At 44.2% G+C, this 25801-nt stretch overlaps 1 protein-coding gene across 1 annotated transcript in view; it reads left to right on the top strand.

Annotated features, from left to right (window-relative positions):
- Window positions 1–25801, top strand: part of REV3L (REV3 like, DNA directed polymerase zeta catalytic subunit) — a 90117-nt gene that overhangs the window by 61771 nt on the left and 2545 nt on the right. Inside the window, exons 18-31 of the mRNA XM_068160545.1 lie at window positions 1769–1880; window positions 9950–10065; window positions 12586–12704; window positions 13438–13556; window positions 14509–14650; window positions 16964–17208; window positions 17530–17638; window positions 18510–18716; window positions 19361–19470; window positions 20706–20820; window positions 22488–22625; window positions 23446–23636; window positions 24329–24575; window positions 24837–25046. Coding sequence (XP_068016646.1) covers window positions 1769–1880; window positions 9950–10065; window positions 12586–12704; window positions 13438–13556; window positions 14509–14650; window positions 16964–17208; window positions 17530–17638; window positions 18510–18716; window positions 19361–19470; window positions 20706–20820; window positions 22488–22625; window positions 23446–23636; window positions 24329–24575; window positions 24837–25046 — 2180 coding nt within the window. The remainder of the gene's footprint in view (window positions 1–1768; window positions 1881–9949; window positions 10066–12585; window positions 12705–13437; window positions 13557–14508; window positions 14651–16963; window positions 17209–17529; window positions 17639–18509; window positions 18717–19360; window positions 19471–20705; window positions 20821–22487; window positions 22626–23445; window positions 23637–24328; window positions 24576–24836; window positions 25047–25801) is intronic.

Below are 25801 nucleotides of genomic sequence, written 5' to 3'. Positions count from 1 at the left end.
GGAAAGAAAAGGAGCTGCTGGGATCCCCCCACAGGTAAGAGTAGAGATCACCTCCCACCCAGCAGCTGTGGGGCAGCACGGGGGAAAAACTCGCCCTTTTGCCCCTTCCAACCCCTCTACCCCACTCCTTCCTAGCAGCCAGAAGGGGTCGAAGACAGAACGCTGCTGGGAGAGAGGATGCTGATGTGTCATGTCGTGATGTATCAATATGTGATGATGCTGAGGCAGCATCATCACACATTGAAGTGTCATGATGGGAAAAAAAAAAGGAAAAAAGGAAAGAAAAAAAAAATCACACTGTTGACAATATCAACCTGATTTTTATGGTGCTCTACAACTCCATTTAATAAAGAAGTGGCTCTCCAGCTGTTAAAGGTTGAGTACCACTGGTTTAGGCTAGTAAAAACAAAACAAAACCAACCAAAACCAAAAAGTCCTCTTCCTTTCAGGGTTTCTTTGGTGTTGTGAATGTGTCTTAAACCACAAAATACTGTCTAAAATTTTAAGTCTGGACAAAAACCTACCCAAAAGCAATTTAGCATTAAGGCAGCAGCTTCTTCCTTTACCAGTTTCTTCTTCAAAGTGTGGTAGATCTTTTAGCATGTTAAGCTAAGTTCTTTTTCTCAGTGAAGCTTACTCTGGTATTAGATGCTTGTTACTATCTTACAAAAAAATACCTCCATTACTTTCCTAAGTGAGATTTTTTTCCATAGTGTAGCTACTACAGCTCCCTAGGTGTGTGCCACTGATAAATGAGGAAGAAAAAGCTCTCTGTCAAGAGGTCCAATAGTACTTTGAAAAACCAATGGTGCTGATCTGGTTTTGTTAGCAAAATAAGATGGTGTTTTGAAATGTTACTGTGACATTCCTTGCTTTAATTGATGTGTGCTGTCAGTATTTTCTTGGTTAGAACTCTTTGAGTTCCATGTGGAGTGATTTGACATTGAGATACACCTTTTTTTTTAACCCCTTTTTGTAGTATTCTTGCTTTGTGAGTTACAGCATTCAGTTTAACATTTCTTCCTGAAAGCACACTGTTTAACATGTGTCAAAGTGGAATGCCTTTTTATACACTCCAGATTGTTGCCTTAATCAGAGATGATACTATCTGTTGTATAGAGGGAATGAAGAGACAGGAATATGTCTTGCATATTATTCATTTAAAGAGGGTTTTTAATATGGCAAGCAAATGCTGAGTTCCTGCAGGCATACCAATTTAGCTATTATTCACACATTAGCAGTGTAGACACTCTTAATGTGGATTAAGTGAGCAGCTGTTTGTGTTCTTCCAGTTCTATTAGTAACTTAGCAGTGTTTTGGAGAAGTGTATACTGAAAAGGAACTCTTCCATGTGATGTATCATTTTAATTCTTCTGAGCATTTTGCAAGCACTGCATTAAGCTAGCAGTTCAAACAGCTCTCTTGCACGGCGACATTGTGGGAGCTGGTTTATGGTCCTTTAAGATTTCTTAGTCCAAACAAAAACCATTTTCTCATAGCTGGACTTTTGTACATGTAAAATGGTGACATTTCTCTTGAATCACTTCTGTTTATACCACTGTGGTAAGGATTTTACAGAGTGGAAAGAATAAGCTTTTCAACCCAAGAGGAACAAAATAAGCCCACGGAACTTAGCTGTGATCATAATTAGTGTTAAAGCGAAGCGTAGTTTGTGTTCTGTGCTTGTTGTATTCTAAAGTGACACTGTAGACTTGAAGTCATGGAAGTCCTTCTGAATTGTAATGATTTCTTTTACTTTATTTTCCAGGGTGCAGAGACCAAGCCCCCTTGCTCACCAGATCTGGAGTTACAGGACTAGAAGTCAGTTACGCTACTGATGAAAGAGCTCTTTTCCAGGAAGTAGTGAATATTGTGAAAAGGTAGCATATCTGTACGTTCTGCTTCTATCTTTCAGGCTTGGGACAGCAGATGTAGTTCCTTCAAACCTTTGCCAGTCTCTCGACTGCTGATGTTGTTGTTGTTGCTGTTGTTTCCCTTGAAGGCTTATTGCTCGAGTGGACGAGCCTGGTGGTCTCTCAAATAAAAACACTTTCTGCTTTTCCTTTTCCCTGACAGCAAGAGCGCTCAGATCCTCTTAAGCAACTGAGTTACACTCTTGAAACTAATCAGCCATATGAGTAATCTTCTTTAACATCCAACCTTGCCTGTTAATCCCAGAATTCATGACACATCTCTCACTGCAACTGACAATAGTAGACCTTGACAGTGCTGAAAGCTACAGAAAACCCCTCAGATGGGAAGAGTTTTTCTAGGGAGTCTGAGACGAGGCAGGAGAAAAAGCCCTGTGTGGCTCTAAACATGCTGTGCACAAATTGAAATAACCTCTTGCTGAAAAATCAATTTCCTTCACTGGTTTTGTCTTCTCTGAATGGCAGTCCCTTGCTCCATCAGGCTTGGAAAACTGCTGGTTTTCCTTCATCTCCACCAAGTCTGGGAAGCCTGTTTGGTAGGCTCTCTCTCAGCTGTTGAGTAGGTGGAACCACAGATGTCTCTCCAGGCCCTACTGTCAGAGGTGCAAAGCTGTAAAATTGCAAGGAAAAATAAACAGATTTAAACTGTGAGTCACCCTGCTGGAATAGAGGCACAAGAGAAAAATGTGTACTAGGCAGAGTACATTTGCAATTCTTTCTCTCTCCAACCAGAAAACCTCTGATGAGAAAGACATTGACCAACCCCATGAAGCCAGAATACAAAAAGAGTTGCTGAATGCAACCAGCACAGGGTGGGTCCTGACAGAGCAGCAGATTCCTGTTCAGAGAAGACAAAATTCAGGTAAGGAACACGATTTTATTTTTCTCTTTCTTGGAAATCTAGTGCTCCATCAAGCTTAGGGAAAATCACTCAGAATGAGAAGCTGTCAATGAGTGAAGAAATCTCCACCAGTTTTGTGGAAGTTTGCAAAGTGACAGCACATAAAGAGCATGGGACAGGGAACTCAGTAGTTAGACTAGATGATTCATCACTGAAGAACAGAAGCCTCAGTCTGTACCCCCTGAAGTCATTACAGAATGAAAGAGGCATACAGTTTCTGTACTGCTTCAAGTGGAATGTCCCAGTCACCAGGTTGCTGGCTGAGAAATCTCTTCTTAAGAGATCTTGTCTTCCTGTGCTGTGCTAGCATGTCCTTTTGACACAACAACTTCATCTTCAAAGACTGAGCTAGTTAACTTGTGCTCCTGAAAGATAAAAGATGTGATCTGTTAATGGAGACAGGGACTGCTGTCATCTTAGTCTCCTTCTCTCTCCCCTCCATGCAGTATCACCTGAGGCATCAGCCTTGCGCTGAACTCTCAACAAGTATGTTTTAAAAAGCTTGGACCACATCTACAGTTTGCTGCTCTTTTCCTCCCTTTATTTTCTGTAGCCTAGTGGAAGGGAGTCAGATAGTTTGCTGGAGTACATGCTCTGTATTTATCAAGCACACAACCTGTCTCTAGACCCCAAGGAGGTTTAACTGAAGGAAAAGTATGGTAAAAGTGCTTGATTAAAAGGTAGTGTGCTGCAAAAGTCCTCAATGGGAAATGATCAAGCCAAGAAGCTGTAATGGAAACTTTCAGCAGCAGGAACTGTTTTTCAAACAGTCTTCTGTTGCAGCTTTCAGTGTTACCTTTTCCAGCACAAGCTGGATCCTCTAGTGCACTTAATAGCAGGCCTGATACCTCAGAGAAAGGAAACAATCAAGCCATGTTTTAGAAGCATTACCACTTGGAGTGCATGGAACCAGACTCAAAGTCACCTTAATTTATCAGCAGGTGACCTTATCAATATCTTTTATACTGATCTATCAGGTTAGAGGATAATAGGTTCTTCTGACCAAGTAGCATGCCCAGCAGGACTGCAGCTTGCTTTTGGTTCATGTTCTTGGCCTCTGGCTGCTGGAGGGAAGAATGGAGGAGTGAAATTCCAGATTCCTATCAGAGTGAGCAACAGGATGTCTGTTCAGTCTTGATAGTCAGCACCAGGAACAGAATTCTCAACTTGAAGTGCTGAACAGAGGGTACCTCAGCTGCGGGAGGAATTGTCTTTTGCAGTCCAGCTGAAGAATTCTTCTTCCCATTTCTAGCCATTCTCTTAGCAGCTGGCCTCAGTCTTGCTCTTATTTCATGTATGTAAGAGTGTGGAACATACTCGTTTCTCCTTCCAGCCTTCCACTTTTCTGTTGAAGCCTTTGGATTTCATTCTGTTCTGAAGATAAGAAATGGTTGATTCTGTCACTTTTGTCAGTAGATGGAAACTGGAGGGGCACAGCAGAGAATTCTTGACCAGCACACAGATGAGGGAAGGCTGATTCCTGGGAAATGTATCACTTCCTACAACACTTGTAGCTCATCAGTCTCTTCTTTCCATCAGAACTCTGCACATGTTTTGTCTTTGAACCCACAGTGTCTACACACATGGTCTTTATCAACGTGCTGGTTGATACTGAAGCACAGAGGGATAAATTAGTGAGGTTTTAATGCTTTGGTGATGTTTTATTCTTGGGCTGCACTGCCAGCCTTTTGCCATTAAAGAGTGAATCCCAAATCTAACCTTTAACAACAAAGTTACACTGTTACATGGTCACTGAAGAGGAGTGTGGCTCCAGAAAGCTCACTGGAATTGATGAGCTGAAGTTGGATTTAGTTGCACCTTCACTGTGGAGTTGTTCAGTGTGTGCTAGGTCTGAATGACCCCAGTTAGATCTACATAAGTTTCCACTTAGACATCCATAAAGTAAAGTAAATAGCAGGTTAAGTGTTGTTCTGTAAAATTAGTGACTGTTGTCTCCAATTAGCTCAGGGTAGTTGACAAATGAGAATAAGCCATCTTGAGGTCTGTAGACCAGAAGAGGAGGTTGTTTCTCTGGAATTGTGATCTGTGATTTCATCTAAGCTGAAAACAAGTAGATGTATCTAAATAGTGAGGAAAATAAGCACTTTTCTTTCTAGATTATCATTGAGAGTGATTCAGCTGTGAAATGGAAGTACTTAGGAGAGTGAATACCAAAATCTGTGTAGAGACAGCTGAAAGAAAGCCCCTAATTGTAAAGGGAATTGGAGTATTCTCTTTAATTCTGAAAGGTATTGAAATACTGAGCTGCTTGAAGGTTGAGAGGCAGGAAACAGTTTGAAAGGAAGAGCTATAGAGGTGAGTTTGAAGGAGGGAGGGAAGAATAAACAACATGGACTTGTAACACAGAAAAGCATAACTGAAGTGGTGCTTAGTACTCTGACAACAATCTTAGAGTTGCAAGGAAGCTTCACCTACCTAGGTCCCATTTTCCCTTCTTTGGTAAGCTGTCCTTGACTGCAAAGAAGATAGGACTTCAGCTCAAACTGGCATAGAGCAGCTGAGAGACAGCCTCCTTCCCATCCTGGGCAGGCAGTGTGGATTATCTACAAGCACAGAGGCCAAGTTGTAGGCTCTTTAGAGTTGTTGTAGGGCAAATTATTTCTTTCCATGAAATGGAGCCCATCCCTGCATTCTTGTCCTGAAGGATTCTGGCATGCTTCCTGAAGAGCCTTCTTGGTACACCCCCTCTATTGTAAGGTGTCAACTGCAATGAGTAGGAAGAATCTGTCTACTTGGAAAAGTAAACCAGAACCAGATCTCTGTCTGAACCTAAAGGCAGCAAATATGGATCAAACACTCTCACGTAGCTGCCTAAACCAGTCACACCAAAGCACAGGCAAGCTGGCTGTTGGAGGAGGAGGAAGGGAGAGCTACGAGAATGCTTGTTTTGGAGATTTAAAAAGACAGGAAAACTAGGGATGTCCAAGCCTGATGGAGCAGTGGATTCCCATGAAAGAGAAATTAAATGTCTGGACCTCTCCTAAGCTTTTAAGGCAAATTTTGCCACCCTTCTGTGTACTGCATAGCAAAAAAGGACTGGTCCTGCAGGCATGAGAGGAAGAGAATTTGGGGAACTCATGTGGGAATGCACAGTCCCCATCTCTGTGACATGCAGAGGATATGGAAACAGGACAGGCTTGAAGCAAGCAGTAGATTCACTGCTGTTTGAGACTCCCCAGCCACCCACAGATCCCTCTCCCCATGGAAGAGCTTTCTGATGAAAGCACAAAACTATAATGCAAAGTTCTAAGATTGGGTTTTTCTTTTCCTTAAAGATTTCAGAGCTAAACCATTTGTAACTCAATGAGTTGTTAATGCTTAACATTTGAATGTTTTATATCATGCTTTTCTTGCAAGGTATGATGTTAATCAGGTTTTGGTATTGAAAACAATGCATTATGTTTGTCCTGCAAATGCCCTAGCAGCATAGAGAGATGTGTTCATCTAACCTTCTTTCCCCAGGTGTGACCTTCTCCTTCCCAGTGTTTTCCTGTAGAAATCTTTATTTGATATCCTGCACTGTCCAAAGCATGCTAGAAAAACGTGTTCAGAGGTTTCAGTTATCTGTTTGAGTCACTGAGTATCCCACTGCAGTGCACAGTCACTGGCTTTCTCTGCATCATAAGTGTGGCCTAATGTCTTTTACTATTTCCCCCTCCCCACTATTTCCCTTACAATTTAGCTGGAAGAAAAATAGCAGTCAGAAAAACCAGGCACATAATAGAAGGGAAGGCATAACTGGGAGCTTTAGTGTTCATTCACAAAATTATCAAATGAGAAAGAGGAAGAGATGGCATAACAGCACACAGGCCTTAGCCAGACAGGAAGATAATTGCATCTCTTCTCTGCAGCATGTATGAGGTGAATGCTAATGCTGTCGTCTTTAAATCCTGCCAGTGTAAATGCTGCTTTTCATCTTTGCAGAGGGACTGGCAACAGCATGCAAAGCAGTATCAGTGCCCATCCTTTCAACAAAAGAGCACTGTCTTGGCAGGCACACCTCTAATTCCTGTTGTATTAGTTCTAGCCAGCAGCTCTCAAATATCAGCATTACAACCTGGGAGTTTCTTGCAGGTGTAGAAGCTGCTCTCATTACCACTTCTTTTGATAGAACAGCTTAAACTGGTGATGAAGAGAACTGAATGGGATATGCAAAAATTGTGAAAAGGGAGGGGGAAAGATGTTAAACTCATCCTCTCCCTAGCTCCCAGCCTGTCATCTCTGTGGTACCACATGAAAGGGGAGGGAGAGAGTGAGAGAGAGACAGACTTCAGTTGAGCTCCCATCAGCTAAACCTTAGGTTTACCTGTTCATTTTCCCATTTGAAATGATGTCACCTTTGAGCTGCAGGCATCTCTTCTCTAACAGCCCAGGGAATACCACAGGAAGTCTCAGCAAATGACACACTCTTCCATGGGCACACCGTGGGACTGGGCTGCGGGAGAGGGCACTTCTGCTGCATTAATGGAGGCAGAGTTATCAGCAAGGGAATCAGCAAGAAACAGCAGAGCCTCTGGTTAGGTGCCAGAAACCTGATAGGTCTGTTAAAGCAGTTGCATAAGGCCAGCCCTCTGTGTGCTGTAGTGCAGGAGTTTGGCATCCCAGGAGTTGCTCAGCAGAAATTTAATCTTAGATTTTTCCTTCAGAGGTAATTCAGAGAGGCACCTAACCAGAAAGGTATTTTGATCACAAACTTGAGGAAATACCTAAGCAGCCCTAAGTTCATGAATACTAATTATAGTCCTTTGTGCACATGGCTTGTGAATGCACAGAGCTATACACACAAAACACATCTGTGTGTAACTGGCTGCAGTATCTGAGCAGTGTGTTCTGTGCTTTCATGCTTCCAGAAGAATACTGCTTGGATCCAGTTTTAAATATGGGGAACTAAGGGGCTGTGTTCACAGGGAATTTACAGTAGGGCTTGAATTTGCCATTCATTGGCTACCCTACCTTGATTTTCCATGTAGATAGGTTTGTATGAGAGCTGCCTGACTGAAACTTAGACATCTGTATTTCATTGTCAGTGTCTTAAGCAGTTGCTCACATTACCTTGTATATTACAAGAAAGGAAAAACCAGGATCCCATTCTGTAAGAGGTGGCTAAAACATGAGGAATAGTTCATCCAAAGAGGCCTTTTTTCTTCTAAGACAAAGAGATCAGCTTAGAGAACTTGATATGACAAAACTAGTTGAAATGATACCCTCCCTTTAAATGCTTGTGCAGTGTCTACTTGAGAAGGACAAGCAAAGCAACACCCTGTAGAGTGATACCCTCTGACTCAGTAGTGTGTTATTGTGGGTGATCCCTGATGGCTGCACAAGCAAGAGCAGGTTCCAAACTAGCACACTGCTGTTATTTTTTCATTTGGGTGAGAGCTTTCCAAAAGTAAATGGAAAAAATACTCATTTGACATTAACATCAGATAGGAACACAGCCCCCAACTGCAAAGTGCTTGCTCTTTCACTTTCTCTGGAATGCTGGAAATCTTACTTTGGAATCTTTTACTTTAGCCAAAAATGGTGTCAAACCCATTTCTTCACAGGTGGAAGTAGGTGGTGAAGGGGATTTGTGCACCTTTTGCTGGCTGGCACAAAAGCTCCAATTGTAATAGACAGTTGCCTTTTCCCTTTGGGGGAGAAGTGTGGAGAAGCTCTCTTCTGGAGCTGTTCTCAGAGCAGTCAGTCACTTCAGAGTGAGCTGTCATCTGCCTTTGGCTGGGACACACAAGCAAGCAAGGCACTTCCACAATGAAGTCTGAAGTTTCAGTTGTAATATCTGTGGTACAACTTGAACTTAGGATTCAGGGAAAGGGTATTTCCCTATATCCAACAGTCAGGAAGTGTTGGCAACTTTGAATACATTAAAGGATGCAAAAAGTACAGAGATGCTATTCATAAGCCCTGGGCCTCTGCATACTTCTCCCATAAACCAAGGTCTACAAGCCTGCATCCTGTTGTGGGGTTGGGCATACTGTGGTGCCTGTTGTCCAGTCCCCTGCCTCCTGACAGCTGTGCTTTTATCCTTCAGTTGTATTGAATACTGCCTGCTAGAACTCAAAAACCCCTCCCCAGTGAAACTTCCTTCCCTATTTTGCTATAAGAATAACAGGTATCTGGTGTTACTTTGGCCAGGCTCTGTCCAGCCCAAGAAAATCATTCTTAGGCTCTTCATCAAGTGATCAGATAATGACTTCTGGTTTTAATTGTGCCTACTCAAAAGGCAGTGGTACAGGCTGCTTGGAGCTGACTCCTGCCTGTGCATAGCCCTTGGGGCCACCTTGTTTGCCCATCTCCCTAGTCCACTCTTTTCTGAGCCTCACTGGAAGATGGATGTGACTGGGTTAGAAGACAGTTCTGACTTTTTTTTTTGTCATACCTGAGCCAGTCAAATTTTCCACCTGGCATGAAATAAAGCATGAACTGAGTTTTTCTGGTGCTCCCTCTGGAAGGACAGTTATCCTAAAGGAAGAGGTGTTTAGATAGACCTGGGGGGTACAGTTGCTTTTCTCCATAGTTCAGTTTTGACAGTTCTCACTCAGCTGCAAATGACAGCAAGTCACCATTTGGGACCAGAAGTGTCCTCTGGTTATTGGAAGCTGCACTGCAGGGTGCCTGGTGCATTGTTGTTCACCAGCTGTTCAAGGAGCCTAGTAGCAAATTCTGTTTCATAAAGGGAAATAATGCAACAAAGTTGGAGGACAGGGCTGTGTTTCCTTGCACACCTGTCCTGTGCCAGTAGCTGGGTTTGTGCTCAGTTACAGCCTGCTCCCATCGATAAAACCTGCCTAGACTAAGTTTGTCCTTTGTCTGCAAAGACTGAAACAATAGATGTGTGTTTGAAAACAAGGTTCTTCCCCCATGGAAATACTCCTCCTGCCTTCCTTTTATTTTCAGTTGAATGTTACTAAAAAGCCTAAAATGTCTGTTTGAAATACTGTCTCCTGGCCCAGATGCTTCTCTCATAGAACCTCATTGTGACTGCTGCTCTTTTAATCTCAACATGATTAGAGTGAAATCCTGTTTATATTCTGCTCATGGAGAATATTGTCTTAAATAATGCAAAACTCATTTTCCTTTCCCCCCCCTTCTCTAGATATGACCCAGACATTTTGTTAGGCTATGAAGTCCAGATGCATTCCTGGGGTTATCTCTTGCAGAGGGCTGCTGCACTTAATGTTGATTTATGCCAGATGATTTCTCGTGTGCCAGGTAAGTTATTGTCTAGGGTTTCAGTTCAAGTCCAATAGAAACAAGTTGAAACCTATGAATAAATTAAAGGAAATAAATGCAGATGTGCCTCTGTATTTCACAGTCAGGCCTCTTCCCCTCTAATTATGAAGTGCCACATGAGATAGGTTCAGTTCTTGTGAAGGAAGCCAGGGTTGTAGCCGTTAACATCTTTGAATGTAAGGTTCAAATGGGCATGCAGGACATAGGCATGGCCTCCACAGCTCTGGTGTTCATAGCATAGATGCTCTTCTGCCAAACAGTAGATGCACTGCAGGTTCCTGGGAACTAATGTTACTGTAAGGTAAGTACTTGTTCTTTGTGACTGAACTGCAGGAGAAAGATAAGGAGATGTTCACCCTGGTGTCAGAAGTGTGGCCCTGCACACATGACCATAAACATACAAGTGGTGTGATCTCTGTTGCTTTGTGGCCTCCTTGCCCATTGTTCTGATTCCACCCACATTCCTTTTGCTTTTCCAACCCCTGTGCTTCATAGTTCCATCCCTTCTTCACATGCCATACTTTCACAACAGGTTGTGCTCCTTCAAGCAGTAGGCTCCTCTTTCCTCCTACTGAAATAAAGGTGGAAGGTACTTTTCTTTCCCTTCCCTGTGATTTCAACTAAACAGAGAGCAAGCTGGGCTCTCTCTGGTTTTGCTTTATTGGCTGAGTCTGGTGCTGCCTCTGCCATTTAGAATTGAACTATTGATAAGTCATTAGGACACACCACGAGAGAAGTGAGTACTGTGCCTGTAGCATTTTGTGTGCGTGCACTGTGGCCTCCTGTTTCCTCCTTTGCATCACAGCTCAAAGTTAAGAAGTGGCTAATAGAGAATGAGAGGAGGCTTCTCTTCATTTCATCTCATGCACATGAAAAATAGGAAGAATGTCTCATTCTGCTGCTGAACAGCTTCATTTCCCAAGAGGCCTGTGTGGTTGTGGTGAGATGCTCCCCACACCAGCTGTAGAGCACTCCCTGTGTTTGTCATTTTGCAGTGTTCACCGTGTGCAGTCTCTTGCTCATCAGGCAACGGGTCTCCTGTGAGCACAGCATGCTGCTTTGCCTGTCCTTACCAGCAAGATACGAAGTGAACTTTGGAAACATGGGGAATCACTTAAGTGAAAAAGAGAAGTAGGATGACATTGCAGAAAGCAGAACTAAATTATGAGTTTCTGAGCCAAATACACACCAAAAAAAGTACTGAGGGGGAAAAATGTGTGAAGGTCCTCATTTTTGCAGGAGAGTCATCATGTGAAAATGAAGAGAACCAGAAGGGCCTTCTTTCTGTCCAAACATGAGAAATGGAAGGCTTTCTCCTTTAAAATCTGAAGGAGGTTAAAAAAGACAGTGCAAGGGTTTTTTAAAGCATATAAAAGGTCTGCTGAATTTGGTCACAGTTCTGTGATTTATTGATAAATGAGAGAGAGGTTTTCTTAACCATCTTTTGATGGCTGTGAGACACATTAGAGAGATCAGCATCCAAAGTTAGTCAGCATTATGTTGTTTCAGAGCAGTTCTGCAGAATTGCAGGCCATTTTTACTGCTGTCTTCAAGGGTAGAAGTGCTTCACATCTGTCTGAGGAACTGATTGCTCACTTCTGATCATTACTGCAAAGCATTGTGTATCCACACTTCCATACCCTCTGTCCAAAATACTTTCCATTGGAATCATAGAATGCATCTGGGTTGGAAGGGACCCTTGAAGGTCATCTAATCCAACCCTCCTGCAGTAAGCAGGGATATCCCAAACCACATCAGGTTGCTCAGAGCCCCATCAAGCCTGACCTTGACTGTCTCTAGGACCTGAGCAACCTGTTCCAGTGTTTGACCACTCTCACAGCAAATAACTTCTTCCTAATGTCTCATCTAAATCTGCTCTAGTTTAAAACCATTGCCCCTTGTCCTATTGCTACATGGAATCAATAGGGTACTGTGCAGGAGTACCTGATAAATGGGTCATGGTAGAGTATACAACCAAGAGTTGAGAAATGTGTATGGGAAATGGGGGAAATGGCCTCAAAGTGCTTTCCTTTCCATTGAACTAGTAAGAGGGAACAAGAGTGGAGGATTAAACAGTGCAGTGTTTGCACAGATTCATATATTCATTGAATGGTTTGGGTTGGAAAGAACCTCAAAGATCATTTAGTTCCAACCCCTGCTGCCATGGGCAGGGACACCTTCCATAGACCAGGCTGCTAAGGCCTTATCCAGGCTGGCCTGGAACACCTCCAGGGAGGGACATCCATGACCTCCCTGGGCAACCTGTCCCAATGTCTCGCCACCCTCACTAAAGAATTCTTTCTAATCCCCAGTCTAAACTGGGCCTCCTCAGGCTTCAGTCAGTTCCCTCTTGTCCTACCACAGCTGTAAAAGACTGGAAGACTGGGAAACAAAAAAATCTTTGGCAATCAGTAACACTCTTGATGAAGTCTTATTTTCAGAGAGAGCTCCTGACTGCCAGATCCCTTATCTAAATCCATTCTCTCTTCATGTCTTTAGATGAAAAGAAAGAGAACAGATTTGCAGCTGAGCTGGATGAATATGGGTCGGACACAATGAGTGAAATCAACATTGTGGGTCGGATTATGCTAAATATTTGGAGAATGATGAGAAACGAGGTAAAGTTTTCAAAAGGCTGATGGATTTCCTGCAGGGATTGTAATGGCTGCAGACTCTGTTGGCAATTGCATGGAGCTTTTGGTCCCTTGTTTCTACACCCACTCAAACAGAGCAGTCTGCCACCTCTTGAGAGTGGATTTTGCTATCACTGAGGCCCTTTTCCTTCAGTAAGGTTTCACTTCTTTGTGGGTTTTGAGAACCTGGTACAGCAGTTTGGTTTGTATGCTGCTTGTACTAAACTAAAGACTTCTTTTAAGCTGTCAAACTTCTTGCTTTGCTGTTTATGACTTCATATTTAGTACTCAGATGGTTTAAGCTTTTCAGATCTTGTTCTGATCAGATTCAGACCTGATCTACTGCATTGTGTATATCCTTTTCACTTGATGAGGGATAGTTTTTCCTGACTTGCAAACAGTTAGGGAATTCTAAGGCACAGAATTATTGAGGCTGCAAGAGAGCTCTAAGATCATCAAGTCCAGCCTATGATTTCTGTTTCACTAATCCTTTAGGGCAGTAAGGAAAACAGGATACAGCTTGACACTGAGCTATGCCTTAAGAGGAGCTGACTACAACGCGTTCTGTGTCTCTCTGTAGAACACCTAAGTTGGTTTACCTTTTTAACAAAGACTGCTACTAAAAAGTTAGTCAATGTGGGTGTTGCAGTTAAGAAGGTAGGGATTTGACTGTGGAAGACACCATGCCTGTTAACCCCTGCTGCTGTGCTTTCTCTAGGTGACCCTAACGAATTACACGTTTGAAAACGTGGGCTTTCACGTTCTTCACCAGCGCTTCCCCTTGTTCACCTTCCGAGTTCTCTCTGATTGGTTTGATAATAAGGCAGATGTCTACAGGTAATGATCAGCTGCTAATCCCTTTTTGTTCTTTTTCAGGCCAAATTCTTAACTTTGGGTAGGTGTAAGCTAAAGTCAACAGAAGAAATGCTCATTTTAGCTCAGGTACTTGAACAGTGTATGTGCAGCGACGTGATCTTACTTACTCTGCTGTTGTGTAGTTACACCCTCAGTGCTTCATCTTGGTGTATTTCTCTGTTTGAACTCCACCCCCCCAAAGAAAATCATTTAAGGTTTTAACTTGTCTGAATAGATGTACTACTTTGAAGTTCTGCAAGATCTTCATTCTGTGTTTACTAGTCATCAGGAGGACCTCTATAATGAACTGTCAGGTGTCTGCATGGCTGTAAAACAGCACAAAACAGCATGCAGGATGTTAAAACCGTAACTACAGCTGCCTAAAAATACCTTTCTATGGCACATGTCACACTGGGCCTCACTCTTCCTTGGAGTGATTTGGTGGTGTGTGGTATGAACAGTTCCTAAAGCCAAGTACTGATCAGAACACTCATGGCATGCATAGCATGTCTGTAAAGGTTACCTTGCAGCCCGGTGGCAACTTGGTTTGGTGTTGAAATCACATTCATGTTCATCTGAGATCAGTATTCCCAGTACAGGGGGATGTTGCCACAAAAGTCCTCTAGGTTCCAAACCCCATGTAAACAGATGAGGAGAAACTTGGATTTCTGTTCATTAGGGCAGTAAGGTAAACACAGGATACAGCTCGAGATTGAGCTCCTCCTTAAGAGGAGTTTGCTGTAACACCTTCTGTGTCTCTCTGTGGAACACCTAAGTTTGTCTGCCACATTTTTGAGGGAACCATATGCAGACGTTGTAGGGGAAATCTGATTTGCCAGTTTGTAACAAGCTATCAGTAAGGTACTTTGTTTCTTCCTTGACAGAAAGAGCAGCACTCTCCTGGTTGTTTCTAATGAGGTGTGTGCTTTCACAGGTGGAAAATGGTTGATCATTATGTTACCCGGGTCCGTGGCAACCTGCAGCTGTTAGACAAACTGGATTTGATCGACAGAACCAGTGAAATGGCAAGGCTCTTTGGCATTCAGTTCTTACATGTACTGACAAGAGGCTCCCAGGTAAGATTTAGTTTTCCTTGCACTTCACAAAAGTCTTTACAAAGTGCCTTAATTCTTCAGCAGCTCTTCAATCAGTCTGTGTATTCTTAAGGTCACAGCAGACTGGTTTGGGTAATGACATTGAAAGGTTGGAGAAAGGCAATTCAAAAGCAGTGATAATGAATTGGTTAGGTGCAGAGATTAAAAATACCTGTGGAAAACAGAGTGCCCCAGATGTAATCACACCAGTGAGTTTCTTCTGATGACTTTTGGGAGCAGCTCTTTTTTTTTTCTCCTTGAGCTGGTATTTTTCACTCTGAGATGGTTTGAAAATAAATGCTTTTTAAAACACTAAGGAATGGATTTGAGCATGTTTGAGGAAGATGAGGTGGTTTTCTTCCAGGGCAGACAAAGCTGCATCAAATCTAAGTGACATTTCCTGTGCAGCAGGCCTCTGGGTGAGATTTGATGATAAGGCAAGAAGGGCTCTGGCTTTAAGTAGTACATGTGTTGTGCAAGATGTGCATGGGTCTCTCATTTTGGTACTGGCATCAGAGGAAGAGAGCAGGACAGAGATTTATGCTACTCTTTCTCTGAGACCCCAGCAATCTCCAGCAATACCAAAGGCTTTTCTTACCCAGGTGCTGCATGACTAGACTAAGCAGGCTGTCTTCATGGCTTCACATGAGCCCTCAACAGCACCTGAAGTGAGAGACAGCTACTCCCACACTCCCACATGTGTCTGCTCTTCTGCTGTCACCTTCTTCCCTGCCATAATTCTTATTTCCTACTACCTTTCTGGTTTCATTTGCATGTATTTGAGGGGACCAGGACTGAGTTATTTTTCATTCCAACTTCTGTGGACAAAAGGACAACTTCAAAACTGAATTTCCTAAGCAGGCCAGCATTGTCTGGAGGCCGCTGAGAAACAGGAGTGTCTGAAGCTGCAGTGCCTTAACAATTCAACCCAATTTTAAAGCATTGTCACTTGTTTGCCATTAACTCTGTTGCCTGTGTCATCTCTTGACCCAATACAGGTTCTGGCTGATCTTGTTGCTGGTACTGGTTCTGGTTTTATTTCCTTTAGGGGAGTCTGGGGGGGAATGGCACCAGCAGCAGAACCATGGTGAGGCTGAAGGGGTATTTGCCAGATTAGCCTCTTGATGTGGTTTCCCATGCCATCAGAGAAGTACTGCTGTTGGAGCAAGGGAAGAGAAATGCACAGTTAGGGACAGGGAGGATGGGACTGGCACACTGCCAGTGTAAATCTGCTTAAACTGTCATGATGGTAGCCTGCAAAGACTGTTCTGCCTGTCATCTTCCCAAATGGCCATGAGTGGGAGTAAGCAGCAGAAACATGCTGCATTTTCTCTCCTGACTGTTCTTTTCTCTTTCCTTCTGTGCACGTATGGTTTGTCTCCATCGAAGCTTTCTGGGTCACAAAAATGGCAACTGCAACAATTCCAAATCACCTCAAATGTTTATTTTTTACCACTCCAAAAATACTTCCTACCTTTCAGACAGTCCTTGTTTCCTGAGCTGAAAAATATGCTAAAAGGCAGCATTACCACTGGCTCTCTATTTATGGGTTTATGTCTCTTATTTTGACAAGGCCTTTCCTAAAGGTGACTTTTTTTTCCCCTCTTATTTTGTTAAGCTATCTTGAACATCCTGTAGTAGACTAAACAAATAACAGGAGATGCACATAGGCACACAGATTATCAGTCAGAACACAGATCCTAGAACACAGTATCATAGAGTGGTTTAGGTTGGAAGGGAACTGAAAAATAATCGAGTTCCACCCCCACTGCCATGGGCAGGGACACCTCCCACCAGCCCAGGTTGCTCAAGGCCTCATCCAGCCTGGCCTTGAACGCCTCCAGGGAGGGGACATCCACAGCCTCCCCGGGAAACCTGCGCCAGTGTCTCACCATAAATCTGAAGTCAAATGACATATTCAGGACCTGCAGGAGGACATCCTGTGAGGGCTGGGCTTGGGGCATAGGAAGTTCCATCTAAACATGAGGAACAACTTTACTTTGAGAGCGGTGAAGCACTGGAACAGGCTGCCCAGGTGGAGTCGCCATCTCTGCAATCATTCAGAGACCACCTGGACGCTGTCCTGTGCAACCTGCTGTAGGTGAACCTGCTCTAGCAGAGGGGTTGGAGTAGATGATCTGCAGCGGTCCCTCCCAGCCCCCAGCACGCTGTGATGCTGCGCAGCTGCTTGTTTTGGAAAGCCAGCTGGCTGCACTCCCCCTTTCAGAAGGGCCAGTGTGCATCTGCAGAGTTTGAGCACTGCTCGTGACACTGTCCTGCCTGTGCCCCCCGCAGTACCGCGTGGAGTCCATGATGCTGCGCGTGGCCAAGCCGATGAACTACATCGCCGTGACCCCCAGCGTGCAGCAGCGAGCGCAGATGAAGGCCCTGCAGTGCGTGCCCTTGATCATGGAGCCCGAGTCTCGCTTCTACAGCAACGCTGTGCTGGTGCTGGATTTCCAGTCCTTGTATCCTTCCATTGTCATTGCCTACAACTACTGCTTTTCAACCTGCCTGGGACACGTTGAAAACTTAGGAAAGTAAGTTGTGCCTCTTTCCTCACACACCTTCCCTCTCTAGAGGCTTTTAGCCCTAGGTACTGAGAACCTTTCTGTGGTGGGTTGACATTACCCCCCCCCAACAGAAAATTGCCAGACCAGCTCAGTTGGGAAGCAAATGAGGCTGTATTTACAAGCAAAACTACAATCTAAAATACAGGATGTGATGAATGTATACCTGAGATTGGAACTGCCATTCTCTCCTTCCTGGCATGATCATCATTTCAACATGAGTTGATGCTTTTGCTTGATTGGACTGTGAGTGAATGAGTTGTCTTCACCTTGGATTTTTCTGTTTGTCAGGTATGATGCATTCAAATTTGGCTGCACCTCTCTCAGAGTGCCTCCTGATTTGCTTTACCAGATCAGGCATGACATCACGGTGTCACCCAGCGGAGTAGCTTTTGTCAAGGTAATGAGACTAGTGCTCTGTGACAGGCATCCTCACTTCCTGTTGGCACACTAGCTTAAGATCAAATTGTTAGTGTGGTTTATATTTTGCTGCAGTAAAAGGAGACAGAAGAGGGGAGCTTCAGCCTCTCATTTGCCTTTTTTTGTTGTTTTTCATCTTTGTCAGAGTGCTGAACCTGTGGCAGCTCAGGAACTAAAATGTCAGCTTTGTGCTTTCATTTGCACTGAAGGCTTTATATCATCTATAATTAAACTGTATTTTACTTGTGCAGTTTGGGGATCAAACAGTAATTATCTCTGTGTAACGATTTGCTGTTCCCCTGCCTGTACAGCAGAATGTTTTCCTAGAGAAAGAGTCATGGCTTGGGAGATGGAACTCCCTGACTTGCTTTCTATTGTTCTCATTTTGTGTTATGTGTACTGCAGGCTGATTTGTAATGAATTAATAATTATGGCCTGGAGCTCTCACACATAACCAGTTCTGTCACCAGCATACATACATGTAATGTAAAACCAAAACTGCAGAACTGAAAAGAGACATCAATACTCCTTTAGTACTTAACATCTTGTGACTGAACAGTTAAATACTCAAGTCCCCTTTCAGTTAATAAGGTTATCTAAACATTGCATTAGCAGGCTTGATGAAAACAAAGAACAAAAAGCACTCTGCCCAGCCCTTAAGAGTTTTCCCTGAGCTTCAGGTTGCTCTTAATACTTGTGGGAAGAGCCAAGCCATCGGTGCCTGGGGCATCTTGCTAATTAATTTGTCTTCTTAACAGTGATTATCTAACAGTTCTCGTTTTTGCTTTTGCTGCTGACTGTTTAGGTTGGGCTTTTGAGCATCATTTTTGTCTTTGTTCTCTTTCTGGCAGCCTTCAGTAAGGAAGGGTGTGCTGCCAAGAATGCTAGAGGAGATCTTGAAGACCAGGATAATGGTGAAGCAGTCAATGAAGGCTTACAAGCATGACAAGGCTATAACTCGAATGCTTGACGCTCGTCAGCTGGGGCTCAAATTTATAGCTAACTTCACATTTGGTTATACTGCTGCTAATTTTTCTGGAAGAATGCCATGCACTGAGGTAAGGGCTGCAGAGAAACTGTGGGCAAGCCATGCTTAATAGAGTATAGTCACAGTATTGTTACTGGAGACACATGTAATGTGAATACCTTCTTAAAGGCTGCTTTTATTTGCAGTCCTGAACATCACAGCAAGCTGGGGATTTATTTCTGACCCTCTGAAAAAATGAAAATGGGTCATTATTGTTCTTCTGCCCATAAGGGAGCAGTTGAAGTCAGCATTTGAAGTCAGCATCTCTGCCCAACCCCCTCCAAAGGTAGATTAGATTGCAATTCTAACAGTGGAACTAGAATAAAACATTGCAGCTGTTTCGTAGTTTTCACACAAGGAGGAATCAGCAGACTCAGAACCCTGGAGAAAATCATCCTAAGTCATTTTGTCTTCCCCTTTCCACTTCCAATATGCCTAAAAATGTTCAAACCAAGTTTTTCCTTTAATTCTTAACACTTTTTGATTGTTCTTCCTTTACTTCTTGTAAGCAACCTCTCTAGTTAATTGTATGCATGTAAACCATGAAGTACAGCACATTGCCTCAGTAGACTGACTTTCATAGCTCAAGTAAGGCTAGGCTGTGTTTACTGAGAGCTAGTACTGAGTCTGGCAGCAGAATAAAGGTTTGTCTCAGTTTAACCTTCATTTTTGCAGGTTGGAGACAGCATTGTCCACAAAGCCAGAGAAACGTTGGAGCGTGCTATAAAACTGGTGAATGAGACCAAGAAATGGGGTGCTCACGTGGTGTATGGTGACACTGACAGGTAATCAGCCATGCTCTGCTTCTCTCAGGGGTGTAAAGCCATAGCAGTTCTTCACAGACACAGCTTTCTTCCATCCCAACACTGGGAATGTGTGGTACTGAAGAGCATGCAGACCCACCTTGGGATGTGGTTTCCTCTCTTTCAGAATATGCAAAGTCAAGAACATTTCTTGTCTTGGAGTGACTCTTAGGACTCTAAGAAAGCCTTTTGAGTGAGGGTTTCCTTGCTTTTGGGAAGTGGAACAGAAAGGGGGGACAAGTCCTATTTTTTTCAGGTGTTAATGTAAGTTATTTCTCAGAGGCAGGGGGAGTTGCCTGTTTCTGATGCAAATTTGCTTTGGAAAACACATTCTGCATTGGTAGGGAGAGGAAGGCACTCCTCTAAGCTTCAGGAGTGGCTACAATGCAGAACATACAAAGATACATCATAGAAATACCTCCCCTTCCTCACTCAGTCTATCATCTAAAGGACAGCCATGCTCTAGGATGTGTCTGTCTCTGCTGCTAGACTTGGGTAATTTTTCAGCCACAGGAGTCAAAGCTTCTCTGGCTGACTTTCCTTAAAGACTTCTGAGGGCAGTGATTTCAGCCAGATCTGATGGAAGACTTGACAGGGGAAGGTTATGCTGGAGGTGAGGAGAAAGTTCTTCACAGAGAGGGTTGTTGGCTGTTGGAGTGTGCTGCCCAGGGAGGTGGAGTCACTGTCCCTGGAGATGTTCAAGAGGGGATTGGATGTGGCACTTGGAGCCGTGGTTTAGTTAGTCATGAGGTGTTGGGTGATAGGTTGGACTTGATGGCCTCTGAGGTCTTTTCCAACCTTATTGATTCTGTGGCTCTATGATTCCAGAGATACTATGTTAATAGCTTCACCAGAGGGAAAAACAAAGACACTGTTGGAGAAAGGAAGTAAAATTCTATTGTTGCCCACAGTGGGGGAAAAAGGTGTGTAGCCAGAGCTCCTCACAGTTCAGTCCTGGGAACTCAAGTCTTGCAGTTCCTGGAAGCTGTCACGTTCCCTGCCGCACCAGAGTCATGCTGTTCATTGTGCCTCTGGCACTTCTCATCTTGTACCGAGTTAGATACTGAAGTTTCTTAGCTTTTTGGCTTTTCCAGATGAAGTAAGGGGACAGAATTGCTAACAACATCTCTGCTTTGCCACCAGGAAGCTATAGCTTAAAAGTTCCAGGGACTGTGCTGAACAAGATTGGTGCTCATTTCCTGTCTGATCTCTTGCAGCATGTTTGTACTCTTGAAAGGAGCCACCAAGGAGCAGTCTTTTAAGATCGGCCAAGAAATTGCTGAAGCTGTAACAGCAACAAACCCCAAACCTGTTAAACTGAAGTTTGAAAAGGTAAAAGGAAAATATTTTGCTTCAAGTGTGTTGGGTGAAAACATTTTCCTGGCTTGCATAAGGATGTACCAGAGGGGCGTGCTGCACTGGTTCTGCAGGTGTACTCTAAGCTCCTTAATGCCTCGGGGACCTTGTCAAGAGCAGCACTGCACCATCCATAACAAACTGAAGTATTTCTACCTTCACAAAAGGCTGCCTGGTGGCCTGTTGTGCTTGGCAGCAGCAGGCAATTTGCAATTCCTGTCTCATCAGTATTTTGGAAGTGTCTCCCTCCGTTCTGTATTCCATACATGCAGTCAAAGCAATGTGTGCAGCTTGGTAGAGAAAATGTATAACATTCCTTGATGTGATTCCAGTGCATCAATTACAAGCTTGATATTTATTCTTCAGCCAGCCTTGGCACAGGATATGCCCACGTGACACACATACACAGAGAGTAAAACACCCTAAAATCCATTCAGTAGGCTTTTGGAAGAAGAATTTATGGCAGTCAGCCTTCAGAAGAGCAAGGCACGGTGATACTGATCTCTGTGGACATTTCTCACTAGAAAGTCATTAGCAGTCGGTTCAGGTGCTGTGCTTGTTTTCTAAGGACATACCTGGCTCAACAGGTTCCATTAGCATCTGTGAGCAGATGGCCACTTTCCTCAGAAAATACAGCAGAAAGCCATTGGCAAAAACAGAATGGGTGTGGAAGGCAGGGCAGCTTTTCCTTGCTGGGCGCTGTACAAGGCCCTTCCCACTCTGAGGCAATTCTGTGTTGTTAAGCTGAAGGGACTGAAAAACAATGAGGTGCCAGGAGATACTTGAGATGTGTGTATTTCACTTCGAGTGCCCTCATCCACCTAGGGGTCAGAATAGTGAGTAGGCTCCTAGGGTAGCTTCCTGGCACAGCCTCACTCAAAGCTGAAATGGAACAGCTATGTGCAGGACCTTCATCTACCTGAGGTACTCTGAACTCGCTGCTCCCTCTTCCATGAGAGCCAGGAATGTGTGCTGTTATCCTGGTCATACCACAAAGAAATCATTCTCCATTCTGCCTGTTAAAACTGGTTAAGGAATAGTGACACTGAGGAATACACTAAGAGATTGGAGAAACAAGCAAAAGAGACCAAGGCCCTAAAAAGCTGTTCATGAGGAAACCATTCCCCAGGCACAGGCATTTTAAAAGCATGCTTTGCCCACTTCATCTCATAATTAGGTGAGGTTTGAAAACAGAAAGTTGAAAGCCACAACTTGTGCTGGGAAAGTTACCTTCTCTGATGTTTGGAGTTGCTTTCTTTCCAAGAACGAGAGATACAGAGTTACACTGAAAGTGCTGAGAGATGCAGTCCAGAAAAGTAAGGGTATTGGAAACAAATTACACCCTGTGTCACTTCTCATCTGAGCTTCAGGTTGAGGTTGCTTAGCCTCTACAGCTAGATGAAACAAAGTAATTTTAGAAGGGAACACCACTGAATCCCAACTTCCTCGGGCATTCTTCAGCAGTGCTTTGATCTAGTTTATTTGGTGTCATGAGGATTGTGTTTTTAAAGCAGAAAAACCCAGGCAGGTATCACAAAAGAACCAACAAAGCAAAATACTCCTTAGGAAATCCTCTGTGTTCAGAGCCACCTTGTATTGCCAACACATGCCAGATGGAGCTACCTTCTTTCTAACCATTCCAGGTCTACCTGCCATGTGTCCTGCAAACTAAGAAGAGGTATGTGGGTTACATGTATGAAACACTGGACCAGAAGGACCCAGTATTTGACGCCAAGGGCATCGAGACAGTCCGAAGGGACTCCTGTCCTGCTGTTTCCAAGGTAAGGTACTCCTGGATTTCCTCCTGAATGAAATTAGAGCATTCTGTTATTGCATGTTTCCCTTTCTCAGCATTTCCAGTCCTTGTGAGTTGTCTGAGGCCATTGAAAAAGAATCCATTGAAGACCTTGCCCAGCATTACGAGCACCTGCACTGTCCCTCTGAACTGCTGTCCTTCAGCCCCTAAACCCCTCTAAAAAGCACTCAGCCCCCATGTAAGTTCTCTAGAAGACCATTCTTGATCCAGTTCATTGGAAGTAAGTATTACTCCAGGATGAGTGAGGCATGCTTATGTGTCTCCTAAACAGCTCAAATCTAGTTGAGCTAAGAATTACTTTAAAATGAACTTCCTTGCCTGTTTATTTTAGGCTCTCTATTAGGGGGTTGAAAAACAGAAGTTTCTTAGGTCACAACACATTTTGTGCCAGTAAGAAAGGTAACCACTTAAGAGGATTTACTTCCCTTTTTAGTCCAAATTCTTTTGTTTGCTGAGGTAGTCAGAAAGTCTTGGCAAAACATTTTAGATGATGAGAAGAAGACATCTTCATACTCTGGAAAACCTCTGTGACTGCTGAAACAGTGCCAGAGTGTGGATGTGTCAAAGGGAGGAGGATGTTGTCCAGTAGTGTGTTCATGAAGGTCTCTGAGTGGAAGAGAATGCAACTTGCTGTCCTGTTAACATTCTGGTTCACAACTGGTACTTCTTCTAAGTGGTGCATTAATGTTTCCATGCAAGTCACTGAATCAGGTGGAATTAATGTGTCTTTCCTGTTAGTTAACTACACCTCTCCTCTTTCTCACCTCTCTCCTTTGGTTCTGAAGATACTTGAGTGTTCTATCAAGCTGCTATTCGAAACACGGGACATAAGTCAGATCAAACAGTATGTTCAGAATCAATGCATGAAGTTACTGGAGGGAAAAGCCAGCATGCAAGACTTTATCTTTGCAAAAGAGTACAGAGGGAGCTCAGCTTACAGACCTGGATCGTGTGTTCCAGCCCTGGAGATCACCAGGTAACGAGATAAAGAAGTGCTAACTGTACACAGCTTTTGCTCTTGACTTTTGGACTGACAGGTTATGGGTGGCAGTGAGATATCTCCAGATACTGTTGCAGCAGCTGCCTCCTTTCTCCTGAGTGTGAAAAGAGATAAGGCATCACACAGCCGTTGTGCAATCCTGGCAAGAGCCACACGTGTTCAAGAGTCAGGTCTCTAGGCAGGACACTGTAGCAGTGTGTTCACTGCTATTATGCTTTGGGCTTGACTCTCCAGCATTGTCCCTCACTCATGGGTGTTACAGACATAAGACTGGCAGTAGTGCTGTCCCTCAGTGCTGTGACATACAGCACCAGGCCTGATTTTCCTTTTCTGGAAGTACTTTACCCCAAGTCAGTCTTTCATCTGTTGTTGTTCACCAATGAGACATAAGGTGAGCTGGCACATTTTGCCACCTTGCTCAACATAAAAGGTCTTTAAAAAAGGCATCCAAGTAAAATAGAATCCAAGCCCTGGATTGCTGCCTGCAGAGCATATCTTTAGTGCTCGTCTTCCAAGGTCTAGCCCTTGGGACAAAGATAAACCAGCTTGGTCCTGTGCTTCATAATAGACACAGACCTCAGCTGCCTTGAGAGCTACTGATACAGTCAAGCAAGTGAAATAATGCTGCCTCTGTCGCTGGATGCACTCTAAAGGCTGTTTTCAAACAGGAGGATGCTGGCCTACGACCGTCGCTCTGAGCCGCGGGTGGGGGAGCGAGTGCCCTACGTCATCGTGTACGGCATGCCCGGGCTGCCCCTCATACAGCTGGTCAGGAGGCCCATCGAGGTCCTGCAGGACCCCAACCTGAGGCTCAACGCTACCTACTACATCACCAAACAGATCCTCCCACCGCTGGCTAGGGTGTTCTCACTCATTGGCATAGATGTCTTCAGCTGGTACCATGAGCTGCCAAGGGTAAGTGAAACCAGCAGGGTACAAATGTGGTGCCTCTGTGTTCCGTGGGGGTTGGTCCTGACTGAGTGAGGTTTGTGTGAGGCAGCAGCAAAGGTTATTTTACAAGGCAGTGTTTGATGCCCAGCCATGCAGACCTACTCTCTTCAGAGTGATGTGATCCACTCAGTGCCCTGCAGCCTGGGTGGCACTGTCACACTCCTTTAACCAAAGCAGGCTGTGGATGCTCCCTGGCAGCTCATCACCTCTTGCTTTTTGTCACAGATTCAAAAGGCTGCCTCAGCTGCCCAGAGCGAGCTGGAAGGACGCAAAGGCACAATCTCCCAGTACTTCACGACCTTACACTGTCCTGTGTGTGATGAACTGACCCAGTATGGGATCTGCAATAAATGCAGGAGCCAGCCACAGCACGTGGCAGTGATTCTCAACCAAGAAATCCGAGAGCTGGAGCGCAAGCAAGAGCAGCTGGTCAAGGTATGGTGAAAGCATTGTCGGGTGTCTGTCAGTCAAAGGCAGGGGCTGAGGCTTCAACGCAGCAGAAATGGGAATTAAACCCCTTGGAGCTTGTTTGCTTTGCCTGTTGCTGTGGAGGGCAGCACAGCAGCTGGTACTCTCCTTAGCTTTGAGTAAACCTGAAGGCAAAGGAGGGGATCAGAACAGGAGAAGCTTTTCTCTTCCTTTTTTCAGGAGCACCTTCCATGGTTTGCTGAGGCCTTTTCAGAATGACAGTGCTGGGGAGCTGTAACATGCTAAGAAATCATCCCTTTTTTGCATTAAAATAACTGAAGCACGTTTGTCCCAGCTAATGACTCTAGGTGTGGTTTAGCTTGGGGGGTTTGTCACCTTTCCTCTCCACAGGACTTTTCCAAGATGATTTTTGTCTCTTGAGCCAGGAGTCAGTTAAGAGGGTAGCTGACTCTGCTCACAAATATATTACAGCACTGATTTGCTCTGTTGCTAGAAAACCATTCTCTAAGTCACTGTTCTTAAATATTGTGTTGCTGGGGTGTGGGCTTCTCTTTCTTGCTGTGCTTTGCAGTGCTTGCTCTGCTCTGCATTGGCAGTCAAGGAAGGTGATGCATGGTTTGCAGCTTCCCTGGGGTACTTTGAACTACTCACAGTGCTTTTGTTCTGGAGTAAATCACAGCTTGGCAGGTTGGTGCAGCCCCAGAGAAGGATCAGTGGGTTTGATCAGGACATTCTCTTGTCCCTGCAACACACAGTAGGTT

The sequence above is a fragment of the Melanerpes formicivorus genome, unplaced genomic scaffold (assembly GCF_026170545.1).
Source record: "Melanerpes formicivorus ecotype bairdi unplaced genomic scaffold, bMelFor1.0.p_v2 SCAF_50, whole genome shotgun sequence".
Classification (NCBI taxonomy): domain Eukaryota; kingdom Metazoa; phylum Chordata; class Aves; order Piciformes; family Picidae; genus Melanerpes; species Melanerpes formicivorus.
This window is presented reverse-complemented; position numbering and strand designations above follow the sequence as displayed.